The 24,311-nt window shown below is 40.9% G+C and overlaps 1 protein-coding gene across 4 annotated transcripts in view; it reads right to left on the bottom strand.

Annotated features, from left to right (window-relative positions):
- ARID5B (AT-rich interaction domain 5B) overlaps positions 1-24,311 on the bottom strand; it is a 116,965-nt gene that overhangs the window by 29,028 nt on the left and 63,626 nt on the right. Inside the window, exons 1-4 of one of the 4 annotated variants that reach the window (XM_039719620.1) lie at positions 10,978-11,081; positions 9,364-9,476; positions 2,983-3,187; positions 548-600 (exon numbers count right to left, since the gene is read on the bottom strand). In XM_039719620.1, coding sequence (XP_039575554.1) covers positions 548-600; positions 2,983-3,187; positions 9,364-9,476; positions 10,978-10,981 — 375 coding nt within the window. In that variant the 5' untranslated portion in view covers positions 10,982-11,081. Of the gene's footprint in view, positions 1-547; positions 601-2,982; positions 3,188-9,363; positions 9,477-10,977; positions 11,082-24,311 lie in introns of those variants that run through there. The other 3 variants (XM_039719617.1, XM_039719618.1, XM_039719619.1) reach the window with 3 other exon arrangements.

Below are 24,311 nucleotides of genomic sequence, written 5' to 3'. Positions count from 1 at the left end.
GCTCTTGTCAGATATGCTTAGCTGATAAAAAGTGTCAGAGACTTTTCTGAATTACTTTGATAACTTCCTGTTTATGTGGTACTGACCCTTGTCTAATAAAGATCTTTTACACTTGGAATAAGAGAAGATTCTGCAGCATACTATTCCTTAATGGACAATGCTGATTACTTTTGAAAGCCTTTAATACATTTCCCATATTAGACATGAACAGATGTCAGGGATGTTGCCAAGTGAAATTTCTTTTATGCAATCTTGGCTTGTTGTACAATAATAGCCCTTTCTCAACATGGGAAAAAATTACAGACCTAACTAATTTCCTTGACAGAGAAGAGTTACATATGTTTTCCACTTGGAGTTTTTACGACAAGTTTACAATTTTGCCAGATCTGGAACTAATTGGGACCATTTCCAAAAATGGCCCAATAAACCCACAATGAGTACAGCTAGTCTAAAATGCAGCAAATGATTGTTTGCTTTCACATTTTTTTTTCTAACAGGGAAAAGTTAGATTGCACAATTATTTCATTTAAGTTACTTAAACACTTACTGTTTCATATCCTCCCAGTTTTTGAGCAGCTTGAAACATAGTCCAAAGGTTAACTGTTAGAGGGACAATAAGTATTTAGATAAGCATTGCATTAGCCAACATATTTCAAAGAAATGTAAATTAAACAGTTTTAAAAAAAGAAAAATAGAGAAAAAAAAGCTCACAGACCCTGAAAAAGCTCCTGCGAAACATTTTCCAAAGAGGTATTTACATAATCTGAAGAGTAAATATTAGCCCATACTATATATATTTTTAATTACATATAAGAGAACACACTTAGAGATTCCTTAACAGGACTGGAAAAATACACTGAGACAAAGGTAATGGGCTCATTTGACTTTGCTGATAAGAGACACGGTATAATGACTGTAGCATGTTTCCATAACTTTGATAATAAAAATTACTCACTGGGAAGAATGTTACTTTTAATTATTTGTTTAATACCGGTTTCATTAGCAAGCAAGCAAGACCCACACACTGAATCACAGAGGAGGCCTATTGATTAGACAATATCCAATATTTAGTGCAGCTCAGATAATGGGCTCCATAATCAATGAACAATAAGCTGCGTTCTAGCGGCCCTGCGTGAATGAACCCAGATGGAGCACGAATGAGCATTACTGGAATAATTGTGCTGTGGCTGGTTGTGCCTTGCCTGTGGCTGTGGGGTCAGAGCACAGAGGCAACTCAATTCAAAAGATGTGTTGGGAGAGAGTTATTTCCTGCAGAACTTCTCTCCTTTCACGTGCTTTTCATCCTGGCCCCCCGTCCCATGGGGTCACTGCTTGCTGGCGTTTATTTTATTTTATTTTATTTTATTTTATTTTATTTTATTTTATTTTATTTTATTTTATTTTATTTTATTTTATTTTTATTTTATTTTAGTTCATTTAATTGTTAGAAGAAAAATCCATGTCAGTCCTATCAAAGGTGTATGCACAATTCCACTGACAGTGATTCCCCACAGACTACAAATACCTGAGGTCAGCAGTAACACTGAGGACCATGGAGAATGGGATCTCCTTCTCCATGGGGGGATGCTCTGCTATACTGTACCTACTGCCTCTCCGAAACAACCTATTTATATTGGCAATGTTTGCACAAGCCTTGCTGGACAAATACAGAACCCCATCCTGCAAACATTTCTGCTCTTCTCAGCATACTTTTGATATTTAAGTATTTGCCGGATCAGGCCCCTACTTCATCATGAATGTCAGGCAAGTTTCAATGTATTTCAGTGAAATGTTAGCAGCAGCCCCTACCCCCAGTGGGCAACTTAAGAAATAATACTTTAGCTTGTCTTTTGGGCCCACCCTGTCTCCATGCTTGATGGAATGCAGAATAATATGGGGGGGGTGGGGGAGAAAAAAAAATTTCTTTAACACAAAATGTTCTGAAAGCCTCATTGAACCTTGTACGGCTTCAAAGCTATCAAGAGCTTTGCTTAGGCCTTGATTTAATCTGAATCAATGCATAATGCAACGAAGCTGTTCATAGTACATTAATTTTACTCCCATTTCAAGCAGCCAGTTTTCAGACAAACACTGTAATCATTCTGAGTTATATAAGTTTATAATGGCTGCTGGAGGCCTGTTGCAATCAGTGCCAATTGCTATTAGGTATGTAAATTGTTATGTAAAACATACAGGTTTGACATTCTTCATCAAAATAACACATGGTTTTAATCTAGGAGATAAATTAGAGTAAATAATATTTCAATCCATGGCGTTTTCCCTTTAAGGAAATAAAGTATCATTCAATCTATAGATAAGGAGGAAAAATACCCCCATTTACAGCTTTTGTTGGAAACTGTGGAAGATCTACATTGTGCTGCAATATTTATGCAAAATTCAGTTTCAACTGTATCTTCTCCACATACTATTAATTTACAGATTGTGGCACTACAAACTGTACATGCCAAAGCAATTCTCAAGGCTGCATTCTGTATTAAGCAGATACAGTCTGGTTTTATTCTCCAAAGTCAGTAATTTATTAACTATAAACACATTTTGGGGCTTAAAAATATGATCCCGTTTGTGCCTTTCTTGACCACCTTTAAATGTCTTCCTTTAATATGTGTCCTTTCATAAAGAACATCTGGGCACAATAAAGATACGTCATATTATTAACTCAGAAGAAAGGCATTACAGACGCTGCAGATTTACAAAACAGAAAACTAGAGAGTTTTCAACATGCCTATTTCTAGTCATAATCAGCGGATTTAAACCTATAAATATCCGGCAGCAACTACCCCAGAAGGAAGAGATGCAAATCTAGGCAGAAGACAGTGAAATGCCTGGACTGGAAAATGTGTAGAGATAAACATGGTCCCTCCCCATCCATAAGGCTTTAAAATAGGCTTTGTGTGCAATTTTCTCCAGAGAAGCCAAACCATTCTAAAATGCCAACAAGAAAGTGAGAAAAAGGATACTTACTCTGCTTAAAACCTAAATAGGGTATTCGTTCAATTGGTGTTTTCCTTTCTTTCATATATTTATAAAGAGCCACAAGGAAAGCCTGCTCATCAGCTCTGCATTCTTCACCTATGGCAATCTTTGATTTATCCTCACTTGAGCCTTTCTTACAGTTGCTGTTGTTACTCTTGGGTTTGGGCAAAGCTGACTTAGCCTCACATTTTACCTGGGAAAAGAAAAGATGTCATATCAGATCTGGGTAACCTTTAATTTTCACTTTAGGAATAAATATCCTCCCCTAGCAGAATGGATTGTTTAAAAAAATGAAGGCCAAACCATGAGACTGTGTTTGAGGGGAAACAAAGGAAGCTATTTATAGAGCTAAATGTCTTGTTCTGAATCTTAGTCACAACATTTTTAAACAGCCACATCTTTAAATCATTATAACTCACTGGTAATGCTCTCCAGATCTGCATTTTTATGACTATACATTGCTATGTCACAGCTTCTATCTCTCACATACACTTGCCATTAGCAAGTCTAATAATAACCCTTGCTCCAGGATTGACACTGAGCATTGTCAACTCCCGTAGACAACCCTTGGAGCTGAGGGTGCTCAGCCCCTTCCAGGAATGCTCAGCAGCCAGCTCTGAAATGACACATTTTTCTCTCCTTTGGCCCACCAAAATAGATGCAAAGAGTGGCAAGCTTTATCCAGGCAGAGCCCTCTGCACACAAATGGAGGTTCTGCTGTAGCACGGACTCAAGGCAAGTGTATTTGAGCATCTGCTTAAACCTGAGCACAGCCCCAAGCATTTAGCAGAAGGAAGAGGCTGGTAGCTGGACACTTTCCTGGTAGACACTGGCATCCCCAATGCACCTAAGTCCCAGAGCTCCACATCTCCCACTGGTCTCACATGTGTGCCAGTCAGGAAATCAATAAATCGGAACCACTTTACCTCTCCTCAGCATTCATACATGAGGAAAAATACTCAGTGAGACTGGCTTAATCCTGCAGCCCCTCTTGAAGATAATCCTCTCATTGAATGAAGCAAATTACAAATCACTTAAGGTATGTATTAAAAAAAAAAAAAAAAAAAAGAGCAGAAACCTGATGTTTAAAAGCTGTACATGACCAAGACATTGGGACCATGGGATCAATAAATTTCCAGTACTGGAAGTTCTCTAATACAAGGGAGTGGAGATGGTTATTTTGGATTTGCACTGTCCTTTCAATGCTTCTGAGTGCTGCCAGGAGCCTTCTAGTAGTTCCATACTCCATGCAAGACAGGTCCTTTGTTCTCCCAGAGGGAGCAGGGAGGCTCTAAGAGCCATCACTTGGTATTTTAGGAGGATACCAGAGGAGAGCAGGGTATCCTGCTGTGCAGGAAGGCAGGAGCTCTTGGTCAAGCAGCCCATGGGCTCTCCTTCAGAACTGTCACTTCTAAACCAGGTGCTTTCTGGATATTTGTTGACAATTTGGAAGCAACTGCTATGAAGAGCATTATGTAAATGCTTGTAAACAAACAACAAACATATCACTGGAAAGTTCACCACAACCACAATATGGTTATTTTATCTTAATAAAAGATACTCTGGCATTTCAGGCTCAGGGAAAGCAAAATCTTTATATTGATCCAGGTATTAACTTTGCAGAGAGTACTGAGTTCAGGTGATCTGCTCCAGTTTTCCACAGATGCTGGACAAAGCAATGGTAGCTCCCAAGCAGAGTGGTCACAATTTTCCATGGCAACTGATGCTGCTGAAAAACCTCCAATATTGGCCACTGGAGGGTACAGGCTCGCTCCTCCCAGGCAACGCAGCAGGGACTGGGAAATGGACTTCCACTGGGATTTTTCTTGAACACGTGCTGCTGAAGTACGTCCAGTGTACTGCTTGATATTCTCCAATTGCACAGTTCAAGGAGATACTGTCTTCCTACAGCACCAGACACCATCCTTTGTGTTTTAGTAATAGATATGCTTGTTGATTAAACTTTTGTAAAGATCACGGGTGTCACCCAAAACTCAGAGGAGCTAACAGGGCTTTTTCCCTATTAAATGAACTTTGGACTTCCTCATCCACTTTTCACGTCAGCACTGTAATTCCTTGACTTTTCTTACTTTGGCATCTCACAAAAATTATTTAGCAGCTTCTATAGTTTAGATTACATTGTCATAGGTTTCAATGCTTCACCAAAGACTGGGTTAACACTCCCAAAAGGAATGCAAGACTTCAATAATTCTAGGACTTTTAATTGGAGCGGCAAATTTGGAACAAACTCACTGGACCTGGGAACAACTTTTCAGTTTTGTCACCCACTTGCTTGGGTTCTCTTTTTCAAACTGGATAATTCAGAACTATGTTTACAAAGACAACCTGGGCATGAACTCTAAGTGAAATCAAATCTCACAGCTGTGCAAGCAAACTAATGGCAAGGGATACTAGCCTAAAGGAGACAAAGGCAAAGTAATGTTAAGAAAGCTACCAGGAGTGGGAAAAACCCATGGTACACACAAACTTCCTCTCTTTGCCTACATAGGAGCAAGGTCAAAGCCCCGTGGAACTCAGAGGTGCCAAAATGCAATGGCAGACTCCAAGCAGTATCAGGTTCAACAAAGCTTTGGTGAAGGCTACAATGCTTCATCTGCTCAGCATTTGAGGCCCAAACCTCACTTCTGGAACCTCCCCACCATCTGACAGGCAGTATGGATGAATGCCATGACCAATGATTAAGGAGAACAAAAAGGGCCAAATGCCATTCTGGGTAACACCGGTGTAAATCCAGCATAAAAATATGAAAATCAGTGAGAATGATACTATATTTGCTCCAAGCATCACAAACTGCCCTTCTCTTTCAAAACACAAACCAGGTGCCACAGCTGGCTTAAGCTGGATAAGATGGGGGTGCACTGAGATGGGGTCTGGAACATCTGACCATCTCCTGCTGTGTGTTCCATCAGAGGTGGATGATCCATGACCAAATGGCCAATGAACACTCATGGGTACAACTGTGTGTTTGTCTTCTCCTGCCAGAGGTCACACACAACACAGACCACAACAGATCTTCACTTTACGGTTTCCATCAGATAATGGTCGAGGCACTCGGAATAAATCTCCAGGTCTGAGAGCATGCCAGGCCACCTGTGGCCACAGGAAAAGCATATCCTGGCAACTTTTGAACCAATTTCCCAGATCCTGCCGTACAAATGAAGTGAGGTTTACTTCAGCAATTGCACTAGGAGATGTAATTAATAGATTCATTTGGGGACAATTTCCATGTTTAACAAGTTAATCCTTTCAGTTCCTCAAAATAGTCAGATCAGCCAGTTTTAAAAAGCATTAGAACACACTTTGAATTGGGAACACTCTCTGGGAAGATGAAGCAGGTACAATGAGGGTCATCTGCTGGAGCTCGCAAGTTCCAAAAGCCTGTCCAGTACTGATGACACATCAAATATGAAAGCCTCCAGAGTCCTAGGAGTGTTTCAAGGGTAGATCTTGATATATCTCTCTCCAGGAGAGCTGATCCTGCTGGAGTAGATGGCCTTGTATTCCTCTCCCAGCCGTGGACAGAACTCCCCTAGCACGTTCCCCAGGAGGCACTAAAATTGATGCAGTGACCACCAAAGAGATCAAGGGAGCAAAAGCAAGAAGTGGCACACAAAAGACCCACCTTCCCTGGCAGCACCTGCAGGTCCAGGACCACTCTACCTATCATGCCATCACTCTATTTCTAACAAGTCACCTGTACTGGAATTGACCCAGAAATGCACCAGACACTTTTCCTTGTCAGGTTAACTGTGAAATCCTCAAAACGATCTGCTGATAGCTCAAGACAAACATGCCCGATGAGAACTAGGTTTTAAGAATTAAGCTTTCTAGTCACTGGCAGTTGAGAACATGAAATTCAGCAAGTCATGACAACTATGCAGCTTGCATTGGTCTTGACAGGCTCAAAACCACAGCCTTTGGAATGCCCTTTCTGCTGTTTCCCAACCCAAACCATACAGCCACTGCAACTCCATCAGAGCTGTCGCCCCACCACTGAGAAATGAGGCTACTGCCAGGCACTGAGTGACACGATCTGAGAATGCAAGCAGCACAACTTCTGGTCAGAAGGGATTTTATCTGCGACAAGAATATGGCCAGGACTGCAAATGCTTCAGCATCTGACGCAAGTGGATTAATCCCATTTACATGAGCAGTGTTCAATCCTGCTCTCCATGGACCCATTGTCAGCATTAGTCAGACGTGGAGCACTCACAGAGGAGGATAACCAATGGCAAACTCCAACATGGAGCTACAGATGATGACATGCCAACAGTTCCCAGCAATGAAAGATGGTAGGTGGATCTCTATTTCTCCCCTTCCCCAAACACCCTTCTCCTCCCTCCCCAGTAAGGCACAGGCAGGGTCTGCAGAAAGTGCACTACATCTGCTATGGAGCGTTTGATTCACTGTCCTCCTCTCAGGGAAGTGTACCCACAGCCCTGAGACACAGATTGATGTGAAGAGCCACAGTGAAGTCAGTGTGACTACATGCAAGGACATTATATCATGAGCATGTCTATTATTTATAATGAAATTAAGCTGGCCAAGATAATTAATGCTATTAATATCTGCACAATGATGAGCACAGTATGACTAGATAAATAGGTGGAATTACTTCTTATCTGAAACATCCTCCCATCTGACTAGTAGTGTGAACCCAAAGATAAACAGAGAGGATAAACAATTTGGTATGAAGTGTTACTGTTGTTTTTAATTATCTAATACCTATATATCAGGTGCTGAAGAGGCAGAGCTACTTGTGCTACAGTCTGGGGTGCTTGGACAATATGGTCCATGCCACAGTGCACTGGCAATATTTTGACATGAAAAATGGCTTGGGGGAAGAGGGAATTGAGGCAAATTGAGACATTTTCACACAACGGATTTTGCACATTCTTTCACAGGAAAAAACATTCAGACAAACTTTATAGTATCTGGCAGGACCCCGCAACTCAACACACCAGGCTCCATCACCTCTTACCATGCCTGTCTAATATGATCGTACAGACTCCAACTGAGCACAATAGGGCACAAAAAGAAGAGAAACAATGACTTAAGGGCAGAGTTTCATCATGAACTTCAGCCTCTTTTATCGTCATCAACAGAAGGCACAATTTTAACTGAACTCCTAGGGAGGAGGAGGAGGAGGTGGAATTTAATTTGCCTTCCTGTGAGAAACTGAGAGCAGAACACTCCTACTTGACCTCTTTAACCTCCTAATCTCCCAGGACATTCACTGTGTACAACAATACCAACGCAAATGGATCTATACATCCACTGTATTTCCTAAAGAGATGGTCACAACAATGGAAGTGTTTTTCAGATACACATCCATCTAATTCATTGAAACAAGAGATTTGGGAGGAGTTGGTGTAAAAATTAAGTATATGCAAATCTTTTTAGCTGTTTAGCTTAAAAGTAGAAGCGACAAAGTTCTGTCTCAGATAAAAATCAACTATTGCTTTAAGTAATTTTCCATCTTTGCACCTCAGAGTTTCTAATTAAATCATCTTGAAAGGAGCCATTTGTGCTGCTCTTTTTTTAAGAGAAAACTAAATTCCTGTCTAAAACCACTCAGACAACATACAAAATAGGATGCAATTTATACTACAGAAACTCCATTTTAAAATATTTTAAGGAAAAGACACAAACCCACAAATATCTTAGAGATTAAGTCCATAAACACTAATCAGTGATCCAATTTTTACTTGCAGTATGGGCTAAGCACTGCAGCACATACAGAAGACTCTGTAAAAGCATGCACTATTCAGCAAACCATGGAACATGCAGCTCAGCAGTCAGTATTAAAGAAACAGCCCAGATTTTTTTTAATGCTTTCATATTGAGTTTCTGCCTTTATATATATATTTTTCCCAATTAAAAAATGTTGAGATCTTAACATCAGGGTAATGTCTTTTGTGTTTGCTTCTTAGAAACCAATACTGAGGCAGCTCTTGTTTCATAGTCTGTTTATCTTCAAACTTATATTTAGAAGTACATTGTAACAGGGTGAGCTGCTCCCAGGTTTATTTTTAATTCCTAGATACTGTCACACACTATGTTTGTGTGTCACAGAATGTGAAAACTAACACTAGATGCCAAGAAAGCTTAAGCACTACCAGTTACCAACAAGCTGATAGCATTAGGTTGTTATGTGATTATAACTGCTGGTAACTTTGAACACAGACATGATTTAAAGTGAAAAATAAAGCTATTGAAAAACATTAAGTTTACCTCCCCAAGAAAATAAGTTACACTCTAAATGTGAAACCGCATGCTGGGAAACAAAGGCAGGGTTGTACCTAAAAAAGAAGAGAATGCCGAAAAGAGTATTATTAAGTGATTTACCTTGGCAACAGCTTTGCTTTCAGAATTATTGTTGGAATCCTTAATGCCATTTAATGAATCTCTTCTCTGTGGGCATGGCTTCTTTTTGCGCGGTCTGCCTTTAAGATTTGGCGCTGAAAATTAATGGAGAACACTTTGAGCACATTGTCTTATACTGGATTCTTAACAGGCGAAAGCATAATAAATAATTCCACTGCAATCACTCACAGAAATGTACACATCTGTCTACAGTAAACGCTTATTACAGGATTCCCGTCCTCTATGGGTTACATCTTGACACACTATACATTTCTATAGAATATCCCCCAAGGCTAATCTATTCCACTTTCACATAACTAATTAATATTAAGTCAAACACTGGTCTCCCAAGAAATCAGAGAGAAAGCACAAATATTTCTCCCTGGTACAAAAAAAAACAAAATTTAATATTAATAGGCAACTTTGCATTAATCACTCTGCTGCCTTTATTTCTAATCTTTAAGCAAGAGTACTAACTGCTATTTCCAACTTTGGGAAACATCTGGCATTGGAAATGCTCTGAAATATTGAAATTCCTCACAGCTCCAAGAAATGTTTATATATCCTGTCAGCCTTGTCAAAGTTTTTCTAAAAAAGTTTAAGAAAAAAATAAAAAATTACCCCTGAGTCTTGAAAGGGATCAAAAAAACCCCTTAACAACTAGTTCTGGAAGTTGACAAGTACTGAAATAAGTGATTGATTGTTTCATAAGGGTTACATACCACACATACAAATTAACGTGAATCACTTTCAGTTTTGTCCAATTCTTAAGATAAAACAGCTCTGAAATAACACAGTGACTAAATCCTAGCTGTGCTGAGCCATACGAGGAATGGGATATGGATCATCATAAAAAATATCACCCTCATCTTTCAATAGTGCTATTACAACATAAATTATGATCATATATAGAAATAATAGATGAAGCAGATGTTTGCTCATTATTACATGTCCCCCCTGCTTTCAGATTTAAAAATCAGCCTCTGACTACTATGGTAACATTTAAAATGATAAACAATTATTAACTAATGACTGTACCGAATAAGATAATTTCCTTTAAACCTTTAATTTTTAGGTAACCATTGTTTTCATTACTTAAAGGGATGATTAGAACAATGTCAGAAATCTAAACATCAGAAACCTCTTGAGTGTCTTCTAATTGTTTCTAATCTTACATTTGTTACACAGTAAGCCAGTGGTTTCGGGACATTTTACATTTTAATTAGTTTGCAAACACAATAAAGGGTGCTAATTTGATTTTATAGTTTGAGTAGCACTGTCATATTTGGTCTGTTCAGAGAAAAAGAAAAGCTTTGGGTTTAAAATAAAAAGTCAGATCCTTTTTCTTCCCCCAATGCTGGTGTAAGGTAAAAAAAAATCTGTATGTGTATGAGTATATATATAAACGCATGTGCATATGGGAGTAAGTCCATATTTGTGTCTATCTAAAAATACATTTATCTCCCTACAGAAATATCTCCATCTATCTCCAGTGAAGCACATTCTGCTTATTGAAAAGTACTGCAGAAAGCAATTCTGAAATTTTCATCTGAGGCTAACATGCAAAATCAAACAAAGAGAGAAAGAAATGATTACCCATTCCAGTCGACAAACATCTGCCTGACTTATATCTGTACTCATGAATGCTACAGCATGTGACTGCACACCACGTCGCTGGGAGTCTCAACGTGGTGTGGATGTCAGTGCTACACAAAATGAACACGGGAGTGTTTGCTCGGCGCTCAGCAATGCCCTCCCCCAGCTCCATTACTCATACAAACAGAGATGAGCGGCTCGGCGGGAGCGTGGGATGAGCTGCGAGGGCTCCAGCGCCGGCTGCCAGCGCTGGCCACGCCGCCCTGCCTTATTTATAAACCCCGCTCCACCTTTGATGTCTTCCTGATGCCTGCAGGGATTTTTTGGCACACGACCTGGATGGGATGGACGGATCCTTAGCCACGGTCTGCCTCAGCGGTCGCTGAGTTCTTTAAAAAGGTACTGAAGGAAATAGAAATGTTCCCTCAATTTACTACACTTTGGCATACATATTAAAAGATTAACCTTTAATGAAAGGATCCCCAGGCCTGGCCCAACCAATGGCCAAAGAGGGATGTGGCTGAGCCACCATTAAATATACTCGCATGTGAGTTATTTGTCCTTTCTTTTGTTCCTTCATTCCGTTCTTACTTTTTAACAAATAAAGAAACTAGTTCAAGGCTCAGTGTTTTTCAAACACACTTGTTATCCTGAGTTTTGGCACTGTACTTTGCATCACACTATAAAGCACTGCTAATGTTTTGCTAAAAGCTTTAAAAGCAAGAAGGCATTTGTTCCTAAATTCCAGGTATATTGAGCTTGCATATAAACACTGTTTGAATTGGAGCTTTCCACGGCAGAACTGGCACAAACCCACTACGAAATGGGGTATTTGCACTCTCCCTGTGGCTCAGGAGCTGCAGCAGGGAAGGTCTGTCTGCAGCACACACAAGGACCATCCCACACGCCCCATGGCATGATTTTAAATCACCTCAAGCCACTCCAGATCTGACACACAATTAACAAGAAAGCAGCAACAGGAATTATTATCAGAAGAGAAGGTCCTGGCATCTAATATCTACTCTGCAAAAGAAAACATTTGACATAGTCCCAAGTCACACTTGAAACAAAGCCATTAATATTTGCTCTCTAAACCATTATAAATAAACACATTATTTGAAGATTATTGCATTTCAGTGACATTCATTTTGTTCGTGTGAGCGAGGAAATATGACTAGGACTGAAGAAAGAATTTACAAGTCACATTCATGTTTCAATTTTGTCATCTTTTGTTTAATTTCTGACATATTCATGAGCATGCTGCAAATGTCTTGAATTTGTTATTCATAATTATTTTAAAGCAATTTTACACATTTTGTGGCTTAGTCACATTCAGTTTTCCTGATGATGTTGGATGTTCAGTATGTACTGGACAGCTAAGTGAGTATCCTATGGGTTTTCTTCTGTTTTCTAGTGGAGAAGGACTTCTGGCATGACTACCTAAGAATATCCAAAATGATTCGCTTTCTTCATGTGTTTGTGCATATGGCTTTCAAATTCATTTTCTGAAAGCATTTGTGGCAGTGAGGCCTGATAATTTGCACATTCCCAGAAGGCGAGAGCATAAGCAAAGAAAATTGAAGTAAAAAATGAATAAATAAGTACAGAAAAAAGTTTGCAGTATTTGCCACCTCTTCAGTGTGAGTGCTTGTAACAGGACTATGAGAGAGACAACACGGTAGCGGTTAAAACAACTTTCTTTCCTGTGTAATTGACAACATGATTGCCTTTTGCCAACGTGTGGTGTTTTCCCACTCCTTTTACCTGCTGAGTCCTGGCAAACCTTTCAGGTATGGCCAGGTAAAACACAGCTAGCAGCAAAATCCACAGAAGTACAAGTGAACACTCCTTGAGCCTGGAGGAGTCCCCAAACTGTGGCTGTGCTCTGTACTGCCAAAACCCCAGCAATGCCCTACATGTTTTTACTGCAAACTGTTTCACCTGAGAGGTTAAATGCAAAGCCTGTGTCATGCACAGCATGAGTTAGCTTATCTGGAGATGGGGACTGGCAGATCTTTGCTGTCTAAACATCTCCCAATAAGAAGATGCTTCCAAAGCCTGTTCTTGCACAATCTGCCTACAAACTACAGCAATGGAATAAGGACAATTCAGAGGCATCTGTGCAGAGAAATAAAGACCAGAAATCACTGAGAAGATCAGCTGTAGGCTCTGACCCACCAAGAGAACCACACAGAAAAGAGAGGAGCTTCAAGGCTAATGCTGCTCACTAGCTAGCCTGTTTCCTCCAAGCCACAAGTTCTTTCTGTTCATGAAGCCAAGAAACAGCATCACTGCTCAAAAATGACATCTTCCCCTGCAGCACTCTCACCAGTCTGTGCAAACACCAGGATATTGTAGGTGATTGGGATAGGCCAGAAGGAGAGGCCTATCCTACCCTGCTCACCTATTCAGAAAATTCATAAGGTTGTGGCTACTTTCTCCAGTCACTACCATCCTCAGTTGTTCAACTTTCACAGACAATGCCTGCTCAGCAGGACACGAGAAAAAGGAGAATTTCCATGCCTCACTGCCTAGAAGAACTCCCAGCTTTGGTTATACCCCAAGAAAGGCAAGTTCTAGGCAGGGGAAAGAGAAATACCTGAAAGTGGGAGCTGCCAAAATCAACCATGACCATTAACACTATTTACAATGGAAACACATGGGCTGCCACAACAAGACAGCACATCCACCTACCACCTTTTCCCACGTGTCCAGGATGAGGAAGTGACCACAGGGCTTACCTGTTATCAAGTCAGCCTCACCTGAGCTACATCCACACTGATAATGCCATGAATAAGTCAAGAAATAATGGCTGCTGTTTTGGGGTACCTGACTTTAGCTGGTCACTTAATGTAAAATTATCTCTTTTTCACGGGTTTGATTATCACTGTAAGTCCAGTGAGTTCAACCCTCCCAATAACACTGTTCCCTACATTCACATATTTTGGCTGATGCAGAAGATTTGTTGTTATAGGGAGGGTGTTAAAAAAAAGTAGTGGCCTTCACAGAACTGAGGTCAAGCTATGTTGGCACTTTGTCAAAATCAGTGGTGTAGCCAAGAGTTTTTAATGAGCCTGGAATGCATTACCTCATTTTTCATACCTGGATCACTTACTCATGTTGAGCCCAAAATAACCTTGGACCTTGCTGGCTGCTCAGCAAACCATGTAAGTAAACAAGTACTGTACTCATGCCTAAAACATGTATCTTTTAAATGCTTGCTCCACATTTCTTACTCTAGAACACATCTGAGCAATTGTAATGCCTGTGATCAAAGTTCTTGCGTTTCCAGGCCTCTCTGACCTATGTAACTATTTCCTGATACAATTTCTGATTCTGGCTGCTGATACTTCAGTTTCTCAGACACATTTCAAATTAGGAGAAAAAAAGGAAAAGAAAAAAAAAAAGGGAAAAGAAAGCCATTGCCATATTTTGCTGAGGAATGTACTCAGCTAATAGACTTACAGCTTAGACTGCCAACCAGATTCTTCTGGCTGCCTGCTGCTTTCTGTGACTATGTTTTGTGGAAAGATGAAGGAAGAACAACAGCATATTTACCAACTGCAAAAATCAATTAAAAAAATCTTAAAAAATTTCAAAATCTAAAATCTTAAAAATCTAAAAAATTTTTAGAAACTGAGCTTCTAAAAATCTCCATGGTCATCAACAAAGAAGGGCCAGCAGAATGGGTCTACATTTAGGGTGGCTCACAGAGTCAGGTGAGCTCTAAATGCAGAGCTGGGAGTGTACTAGAGAGAGGTAATCACAAACTAGGATTTAGATGGAGCAGTGGAAGTTGCAAGAAGTGAATAAACTGGGATGAACAGTGGTGCTGGATTCAGAAGAGACATGAGGCAGTGGCAGCACAGCTGCCAAATGCATCCACAGCCACTCTTCCCTGAAGGACACCTTGCGCAGCATCCCCTCACAAGATCCTCCTGCACCATGCCAGTCCTTCACATGTCTTCTGCACAAAAGCTGCAAAACCATCAGTACATACACAACAGATTAGGAGATCTCCCCTCCGAGGCAGGTGGAAATGGCAGGATGTGTCAGATCCCAGAGCTACTCATGAGTCAGGTGCCAAATAGAAGCTGGAGGTGGCATATGAAGGTGCCAGGCCATCAAGGCAAGGTGAGAAGAATGGCCCCAGATCTCCACAAAATCCATGAACTGACCATGCCGGTTAGCAGGTGGCAAACAGCTGGTTGTTGAGGACATCCCTAATGCAGCCTGGCAAAAGTTAGCTCTTGGCTGAAAACCATGGTTACATGTTGCACCTTTTAAAATGTAATGAATAGAAAGTTAACAGGTTTAATGGCTTTAACACTTACCCCTCTAGGGGGCTTCCGGCAGTCGGCAATATGTGGAAGTTAAGAACAGCATATTGCTGTATTTAAGCATGGTCTCAAAAGATGTTCAAAGCTTAGTTAATCTTGCATATTTTGTGGAGTCCCAGCTGCTTCCTTGATTTCCCTGTCACCACCACTTCCTTATTTTATCTCCTTCCCCTCATTCCCTTTTCTGCATTTTGACTTCGGGCCTTCACATTTAATTTATTTTCCTTTCACCCCTGAAAGTTTATTTAAAAGCTTTTGCCTGCAGGAAACAGGGTCCAAAAATGAGGGCTTGGGACATTTATTGCCCAGGCACGCTGAGCTGATGAAGAGAAGCAGCAAGCTGTAAGTAACCTAATATTGCATTGAAAGGGTAGAAATTAAAGTGCCTGGAAAAGAAAGCAAAATATCAGGCTATGTTAAAAAAAACCCCCAGACTTGTGTTTAGGAAACAACAGTATCAATTCAATTTGGGGAAGGTCCCAACAGGATCCTAAGTACACCTATGGAAGTCAGTGATGAGCGCCTACCAACAGCTCCAGCTCCCACCAAGCTGTGGAGGTCACACAGCCTCTCTGTGCACACACACATCCCTCATGCTTGCTCAAGCTGACATGAAACAACTTGAACATCAAAATTATTTTTACTAGGCTTTTTCTAAATGAAAACACTTGTTTATTCCTTTCTTTATAACTGAACATGCCAGGCCTGACCTGGAAACTCCAGAGCACAGCAGTGAACAACCTTGCAGGAAACGTTAAGGAATCATTCTGCTTTCTAACCCACATGGAGAAAGAGTGGACTTGTGTAGCCATTTCTGAAAGTTTTGTTTTAGAAATGAGATATCCCGTGCTCCATGTGGGGAAAATCAATTTGCAACCTCTCTAAAGAAAACATTCCCCATTTGGAAATAAGTGAAACAGACACTTCCTTGTGTGGATTAATGTGGAGACACATGACTTGCTGCAGACTGTTGTTTTGACCCCCCTCCTGACCAGACAATCTCTGAAAAAAGCAAAATGCTAGTATTTTTCATGAATTACAGTTCAGACTAGCATTGCTTTAAACAGAAAATTTACAGGCACTGCAAACGCCAGGTTGGCAAATTTTGCCAAAAAATGAATGTTTCTTTTTTCCATGGAAGATGGAGATAAAGTTCAGGATGAGGCTTGGAGTCTCTTTTTCTTCATTTCAGCATGGTTGGATATTAAGACTTTTCCTTGATCTGGACTTCTTTATGTCCTGCTGACTAATGTGGATTAAAAAAAAAAAAAAGGAAAAAAGTTGGGTTTTTTTCCTGGACAAAATCTATATATATGCTGGAAATTATGAAGTGCAGTGAATTGAAATGGAAAGCTGAAGACTTCGGAGAAAAAATCTATGCTTGACAAATACATGACATTCAAGTAGACCTCAGAGCAAATTAAAATAATAGTAACAAAAAAAATTCGGTGTAGGCCTATTACTGGCTACAGATGACAGGACTATTACTAATGATTCAAAAGGAGGCAGAGGTGTTTGGTAAATATTTGTTCCATACTTGCAAAGAAGCCAGATGATATGCTTGCAAAAGAATATAATTAAAGCCAGTCAATTGACTTGGTTTTACAGAAACCAGATCTTAAAACAACAGAAAAGAAAAACAAACAAAGTACCTTATTTTACACTTTGAAACTATAAGCTAGGTTAGAGAAACTAGCTGCACACATGGAACTTACCTGCATTCAGTAAGATAGCTGATTTAATATTAGATAATACTTTGATTAAAAAACAGCAATACATAATTTTATTCAAGCGTATATTGAATGGATTAAGAACTGGCTAAATGTAGGCACCAGTGGGGAATTTCTACCAAATGAAAAGATTTCTGGTGGGATTCCACAGCGACTGCTCCTAACCTTGTAAGTATTACAAATTTTCATCAGAGAAATAAATATAAAGCCCCTGACAGTTACATTCACACTGACACGAGGACTGGCACAGTGCTAAGACTGACTCATACAAATGAGTAATCAGAAGGAAAACAGACCAGGAAAACACAATGCTCCTCAATACAGCTCCAGCATGAAACCTGCAAACAGGGATTACAGGTCCTATTGACCAAGCCAAGGGTGAATGTTCATAGGCCACTCCCCACTGGAAATTCAACATACGTTGATAGGAAGATGCTGTGGCCAACGGGATATCTGCCTTCAGGCAGGTCTGAATAACTCAAACTGTGCTGGGTTTGAGCAAAAATAACAGAGCAGTCACTTTACCAGGTAACAGGACCACCTCAAAGGTGAGAAAAAGCTGGTACACAGGAATGAGGAGGCATCACCAGGCATGCCCAGGCACTGCAGTCCCCATACCTGATCCAGTGCCAGAATATGGAGGCATGTGTATAACCAGCTCTCTCAAGGCCTTTGGGAAAAGCCTGAGCCAGACACAAGCCAGTGTGCACAGTGCAGGAAGTAACAGATGAATTTGAGGGTCTGGAGGGTTGAGGCATCAGACTGGAGCTGGGTGTCCCGCCTCAGGCACGGCGAGGGCCGAGCCCACGCCGCTGCCAGGAGAGCCTGGCCGCTGCGGGCGGCTGAGCAGCCTGGCTGGCTGCACGACGAGGCGTCCAGCTGTCTGGCTCTGCTCCTTGCTCAAACAGCTGTTTCCCTTCTCCTTCAGAAAAAAGGTGGTGAACTGGATGAAAGCGTTTGCCAGCAATTTTGGCTGATGAGCCACTACTTGGGGTTCATACCAGATTAGATGACTCAGTGGTTCTTCTGGTGAGAAATTGCATGAATATAGGATCAAACATAGTGAAGTACTGAGGAATGCAGGACAAGGAACATGAAGAGCTGCAGACTTGATTCAGCAAAGTACATGCCTAACTCATAAAGAGCTGGAGCATGCAAGGACGTCTGATGACCTAACTGGGGCTATTCACATCTTTGAGCCTGCGTTAAGCATTGAGCGCAGCCAAGCCGGCATGGCTCTCTCTGCCACTAAGGGAAAGAAGCATTCAAGCCCTGAACAAAGAAATCTTCCTATCTCATCATGAAACACCCTGTGCTTGGGCAGCATCACCCTGTGCTTGGGCAGCATCACAGGATCAGACATGGGTTCGTAGAAGTTCCCTTTCCCTCAAAAATCTACAGTCAATTTCCAGCCCCAAAGCCCTCCATCCCCAAAGGTCACCTCCTGGGAGGTTGCACCCAGCAGAGAGGGGCTTCAGTTTCTGTTGGAGGGTCAGAGCAACACTCAAGAAGTGTAGGCCTGACTTCTCAAAATAGTAAAAAAAAAAAAAAAAAGCAAGCAAAGAAAGTTAAGTGAGCAAATGAACAGATTCTAACAGATTATATAATAGCCAAGACAAAAGCAAAGCAAACATGGCAGCAAGAAGTGAAAATGCACAGCAAACCCATGTAAGTCAGCCTGTCTGATCGAAACTCATCAGAACACTCAAGGCAGACCCTCCATTAGAGGGCTGTAGAAAATAGAAGGCAAATCTTAGGGCAGCTTTGCTAACGTTTCTTTTTCTCTCCAGTAAAAGACAGCGTTTGTGTAATTGCTGTCTAGCAGAGTCAGCAGTACCCAATGGAGACATGACCTACATACCTCAGAAATACAACAGGAACGTAACCAGTCGTATCCATGCAGATAGATGGATGAGATGGGCTAATTGACTGATGGACATTGTGCACGAATATAAACAGGCAGAAATTCATGCCAGAAGGATAAAATGGACAGTTTCCAAGACTTTGCTTTTGGGAATGACAACGCCAGGTAGGAGGCAATGATCATCAAGTTGTGCACAATGTGAAAGTGACAAATATATTATTTAAATAATCTCTTGCATTTCTGATTTGTAACTGATTATATAAGATTTTTTTTTCTGTGTAAGAATATTGTAATTTCCTTTCAGTTTTTTTTTCCTTTGCACTTGATCATTGTACTGCAAAGTAATCAAAATTTGTTAGGCATAATCAGCCTGCATGAAGATATTAGTGAAGTGACAAGCAGAAACTACAGAGTAAGCTCTCCCCTCTGATGCCTCCATTCAGCTGCCACCACAACAACAACACAGGGCATTAGGTGGAGGCAGGAGGAGCAGCCACAGCCTAAGCCCTGTGCCCATTCACATCTCTGGGTTATCACCTACTTTACTTGGCTTGCACTTGGCTTGCCAGGCCCCCCCACCACAGTGCACAGAGCCAGCAAAGGGTCAGAGACTACTCCACTTCTGCAGACAGCTTGGGAACAAAGCCTTGGCACCCCGGGAGATCTGCATACACCTGACGTGGGGTGTTACTGCTGAGGTGCAGAGGGGACACTGCCCAGCACTGCTGAGCACAGGAAGGCATCTGAACTTTTTCATCCATAAAACACAGAAGTGCAACTCTGGCCATTTTGTCAGATTGTGCATAGGCAGCTAGGGAATCTGTCTAAGTCCCAAAACACCCCAAAAATGGTGGTATTAAAGTCCTGACTGTAAGATCATGTGCTCAGTTTAAATGAGTGCAAACCCCACGGACTTGGTGTAATCATCCCAAACACCAACACAAACAAAACTGAACCCATCTCTTCATTTCGGCCCCAGCAAATCTCTAGCACTCAGAAAAATCCAAATAAAACTGAGCTGTATCCTTAAATTTATCTGAGCAGGGCAGGGTTTAAACTAAATATGCAGTCAGTTGTGCAATATTCTTCCGTAGTCAATACTGGTTCTTAGGAAATTATCTGAGTGAATTAAGTGGAAGACTATTAAACAATTTACACACTTCCTTGTGTTTCAGATGTCTAATTATAGCTGTGTTTGTCTCTCCCCGCAGAACTGTTGTATACCACATGGTATGCATATTTCAGCATCCAGCATTATTAACTCATGACCGACTGTCAGTTGATCATTATCTAACACATGGGGTCTGCAAAAAAAGCCTTATTTGGGCAAGAGCAGGCTCCGGACCCGCTCCCGCTGCATTTTCCCCCAGAAGAACTTCAGCTGGATTATTATCTGCTGTCAATGGAAACTCCGAGGTTACTTATGTGAAATCTGCAGACAGGAAAATAAATCCTCACTGAGTTTAAACAGTTGATATTAAAACCATCTCCAGCTCGGCTGGTTTAAAGAAAACTCTCAGTTGCCCTCTAGTGTCCCCCTGCTGCCACGCCAGGCAGCCTGCCCGTCGCTGCCAAGGTCACACAATTTAACCTGATTTCACGACGGCAGATTTATTATTTGCCTAATATTTTGCACAAAAGGGGGGGGGGGGGGGGGATGCTTTTTCCCCCCTGAAAATTTCAGGGCTACGGCCCAGGAAGCCCAGAGCTTGCATAATGTTTACAGCTGTAACTGAGGCGCATGACACACGGGTTTTATGAGTGAGAATCTCTGAAATCGCTCTGTGTGCAGCACTCCATAAAGTTCATTCATAACTAAAAATAGACTAATGTACAAACTGATTTAGCATTATACTGAAGCTAAGGAACATAGGGAGTCTGCAGAATTCCCTAATATGGAAGAGAAGCTGAGTTTTCAAAAGCAGCAGTTTATTTGTTTCTGAAAATGGACAACATATGTAAAAGATTTAATACACAGAACCAGGTGTATATATAGCCTAGATCTTCATATGTGCCCATTTTCATGCTATATAAAGACTTTATACAGCCTGAAACTATAGATTTAATAATAGATTACTAAATTAAGTCTGCACAATCACTTCATAAAATAAATAATTTCAATTTAAAATACAGCTGAGGGGTTTGGACAATTTCCTGCATAATAGAGGCCCATCCCTGAAATGTAAATAACACCGGTATTAAAACAAGTCAATCAGGCATATCACAAAAAAAAAAAAAAAAAAGAAAAAAAAAAAAGGTACATGAAAACAAATGCCTTTTCCAGTCTATTCTAAGTAAGAATACCAAACCTCAATTTTATTTGAATGCTGATTTGCTACATTACTACTGGGGTTTTTGTTGTTTTTTTTTTTTTTTTCCCCAAATGTCCTGTTCTTCCTTAGAGAAATCCAGGGCTGACTAAGTCTTAACATTTTGAAAACAGTAAACCATCAGGGTTTTGCAACAAGAATTATTCACAGCCTTCCTGTGTACTGTCAGCATTCTTAAAATACTGTTACTATAAAATTAAACAGTGTGCTCTTCAGAAACACATGACGTTGCTTGCTCTGTTTTTTTAACTGTAATTGTGCAATTTTAAAATTCTCTTCTTTCTCAATGCCTTCTCCCCAAACAAATACGTTTGATAGTTATAAGATTACAAAAACAGTTTCAACAACTTCTTTTTTTTTTTAAACTTACAGGTCACCTGTAATATTATTGACTGATTACACAGTAAAAATGACAAACATTACTTTATTTGGTATATATCCTAAGTTAATGATAAGGCCTTCTCGTCTTAATTTGACAAGACTGAAATATCACAAGAAGTACATATGGCAATTCAGAAAATATAATCAGGGAAAAGGCAAAATGAACATTTCAGAAGACAAATGGTTTGATTTGCATAAGCAGATATTTGTAAGGCTCCGCCTTTCTCTACTGCCTGAACAGCACTTTCCATTTCTCTTGCTCTCACTTTCACAGCATAGTTCACAAGCACAGTAATTTCACTTTCCACTCCAAAGTGTTGCCCCAATGGGTAAGACGAGGTTTTTTCCAACAGCAGCCAGTGATGCTGTGGGACTCTGGAGAGGTGACACTGTGCATCCAGGTGAGAAGGTGGCAGGACCTGTGCAGGAACCTGACCCAGCGGTTCCAGCCATATGTGCTGCTGCAGCACCCCCACTTTTCACAGGAAGGTTGTGTCCCAGCTTCAACTTATGCCAGAGCCCCAAAACACTGGAACTGCCACTAAAATAATAAACAGGGTAGTACAGTTCTAGCACCACCTGGCCATGTCAGGGATCACCTGCTCCCAGACCTGTCTCAGGGACAGAGTGGGACTCCTGGAAATCCACTGGTCTCTTGGTCTCTCAAATCTCTTCGATTTAATTTTTTTCCTAGAAGCCTTGCCATCAGCCTTGACCTGAAGCTACTTTGTTTAGGAAATCTGACAAAGTGACATGGGTGGCCAAACCTACAGATCTGATTTTAAACAGATAAAACTAGCACCAAGACAAATCATCACCTCTTCTGGATTTCCAAGTGCACAATTAAGTAAGACTTGGACTTCAGCTAAGGTGAATATGAAGATTCATTGTTCCAAGAGATAAATATTGACTGAGGAAAAGCAAAGGTCAAATTGGTCAATATTTATTCAAGAAACTCTAAATCTTGATGCAGTGTAACATACACTCTGAATGTCTTCATCAGCTGCCTCTGAAGATCTTTTCATTATGACATAATACTACAGAAGTATCTTCTCCCCTGCAAAATTCATATGTAAAAAACCCTCAGAAACTCAAACACACCAACTGCAAATAGGAAGCTTTCCGTGCCAATGGCCTCAGCAAAAGCACATGTTGATTTGCAAATGCTATCTGCCCAGTCTGCATGCCAAAACTCACTAGCCCTGAACTCTGAAGATGAGAACAACAAAAACTTTCTGACTCATCGCATGGCAATATTTCAGACTACCATGAACAGAATTTCTTCTTTGGTGAGGACTAATGCAACCCCATCTTCCTCTGTCTCAAGTATCAAGTAAATTAGGACTGAAATTTTATCTCTGGCTTGTGGTTCACATAAAGATTTACCTTGGTACAATGCTAAACAAGAGTTTTGGAGGAGTTATAGTCCTATTATTCACTGTGGCAAGTGTATTAGTCCTAATATTTATCTGAAGTTTTAAGCTTACTGCCTGTTTTCTGAAGATTTTCTACCATGTTATTTTTGCCTGAAGACACAGTGCTATGGATTCTTTTCCACATAACAGCACTGTTGAAAGCAAAAATCCCAGGGAATTTCTAAAAACTGATTTTTCTGAAGATGCATTATGAAGGAAGACACTTGCATCCTCTGGATTTTCAATGAAGTTATTCCCAGAATTCCCCTTAGCACTTTCACACAGCCACTCAGTCATTGGGAAGGTTTTAACACTCCTACTCCTATGTTCATTCAAACAGTCCAGCAGAACTGGTGAACTCCTATTTCTAACCTTTTGTCTTCACTAAACACTCAAACGCAGCGGATTTGTTGCAATCACCATGGAGATCTGTTGGTTTCAAATTAAGCACAAACTGTTTGTTTCCTCTGCTATTTTTATTGTGTTTTGAGCCTATTATGCTCATCCCACCCTGCCCTTTCCTTATCTTACTGGCAAGTAAGAAAAACTGGCTCCACTGGGAAGTCAAATCCTAGACACAGCAGCTCCTGAACTCCGTGGAGGACGGCGATGGTCTCCTCTCTTCTCAATCACCTTTCCTCACTGTTGCCAACCAGTGAGTCTGCACAAGGTCAGACTACTCTGATCAGATGACACAGAAGGGCCAAATGAAGTAAATGTCTGCTAACTGGAAGAGAAATGTGAGCCTTGCTTTGTGCAGCTTCATAGTTAGGCCTACAAGGGTTGGAAGAATCAATACACTCACTGCAAAAGGGAGTGATGGGCAGGGTTTGGTCTCATGTGTGCAGTGACACGAATGAACCACCAAGGGCTGGCATGGCAAAGGGAAGCAGGATGGGGATGGGACCATGTGGCAAGGAGGGCAAAGGTGAGGAACTGAAGAGTAGGAAGACTGAAGCAATAGGTACTAGGGGATCCGCACTTCTGGACTGTTTGCATTGCATACAGAAAGCAATTAAATCCAGCACTCCCAAGGCAGGTGAAAGTGTCACCAAGAGACACCTGGGCTATTGCAGCCAGATGCTATGGAGCACCCTCTCACCATGGAAAGGCTCACTGAAAGCACGAAGGAGTTGTTAATTGACTCCCAAGTGAAGTCTCTAACAGAAATTCCTTTGGAGGCGCAAAGAAAGACACAAGGACCGATAGTGCTGAATGTAGGTTTCCCACAGCCCAAGTCAATGGGCTCCCTGTGCCAAAAAATGCAGCAGGCT

This window comes from Passer montanus, unplaced genomic scaffold (assembly GCF_014805655.1).
Source record: "Passer montanus isolate IOZ18808 unplaced genomic scaffold, ASM1480565v1 scaffold42, whole genome shotgun sequence".
In the NCBI taxonomy this organism is placed as follows: domain Eukaryota; kingdom Metazoa; phylum Chordata; class Aves; order Passeriformes; family Passeridae; genus Passer; species Passer montanus.
Note: the sequence above shows the minus strand (reverse complement) of the source record. Positions and strands in the feature narration are given on the sequence as shown.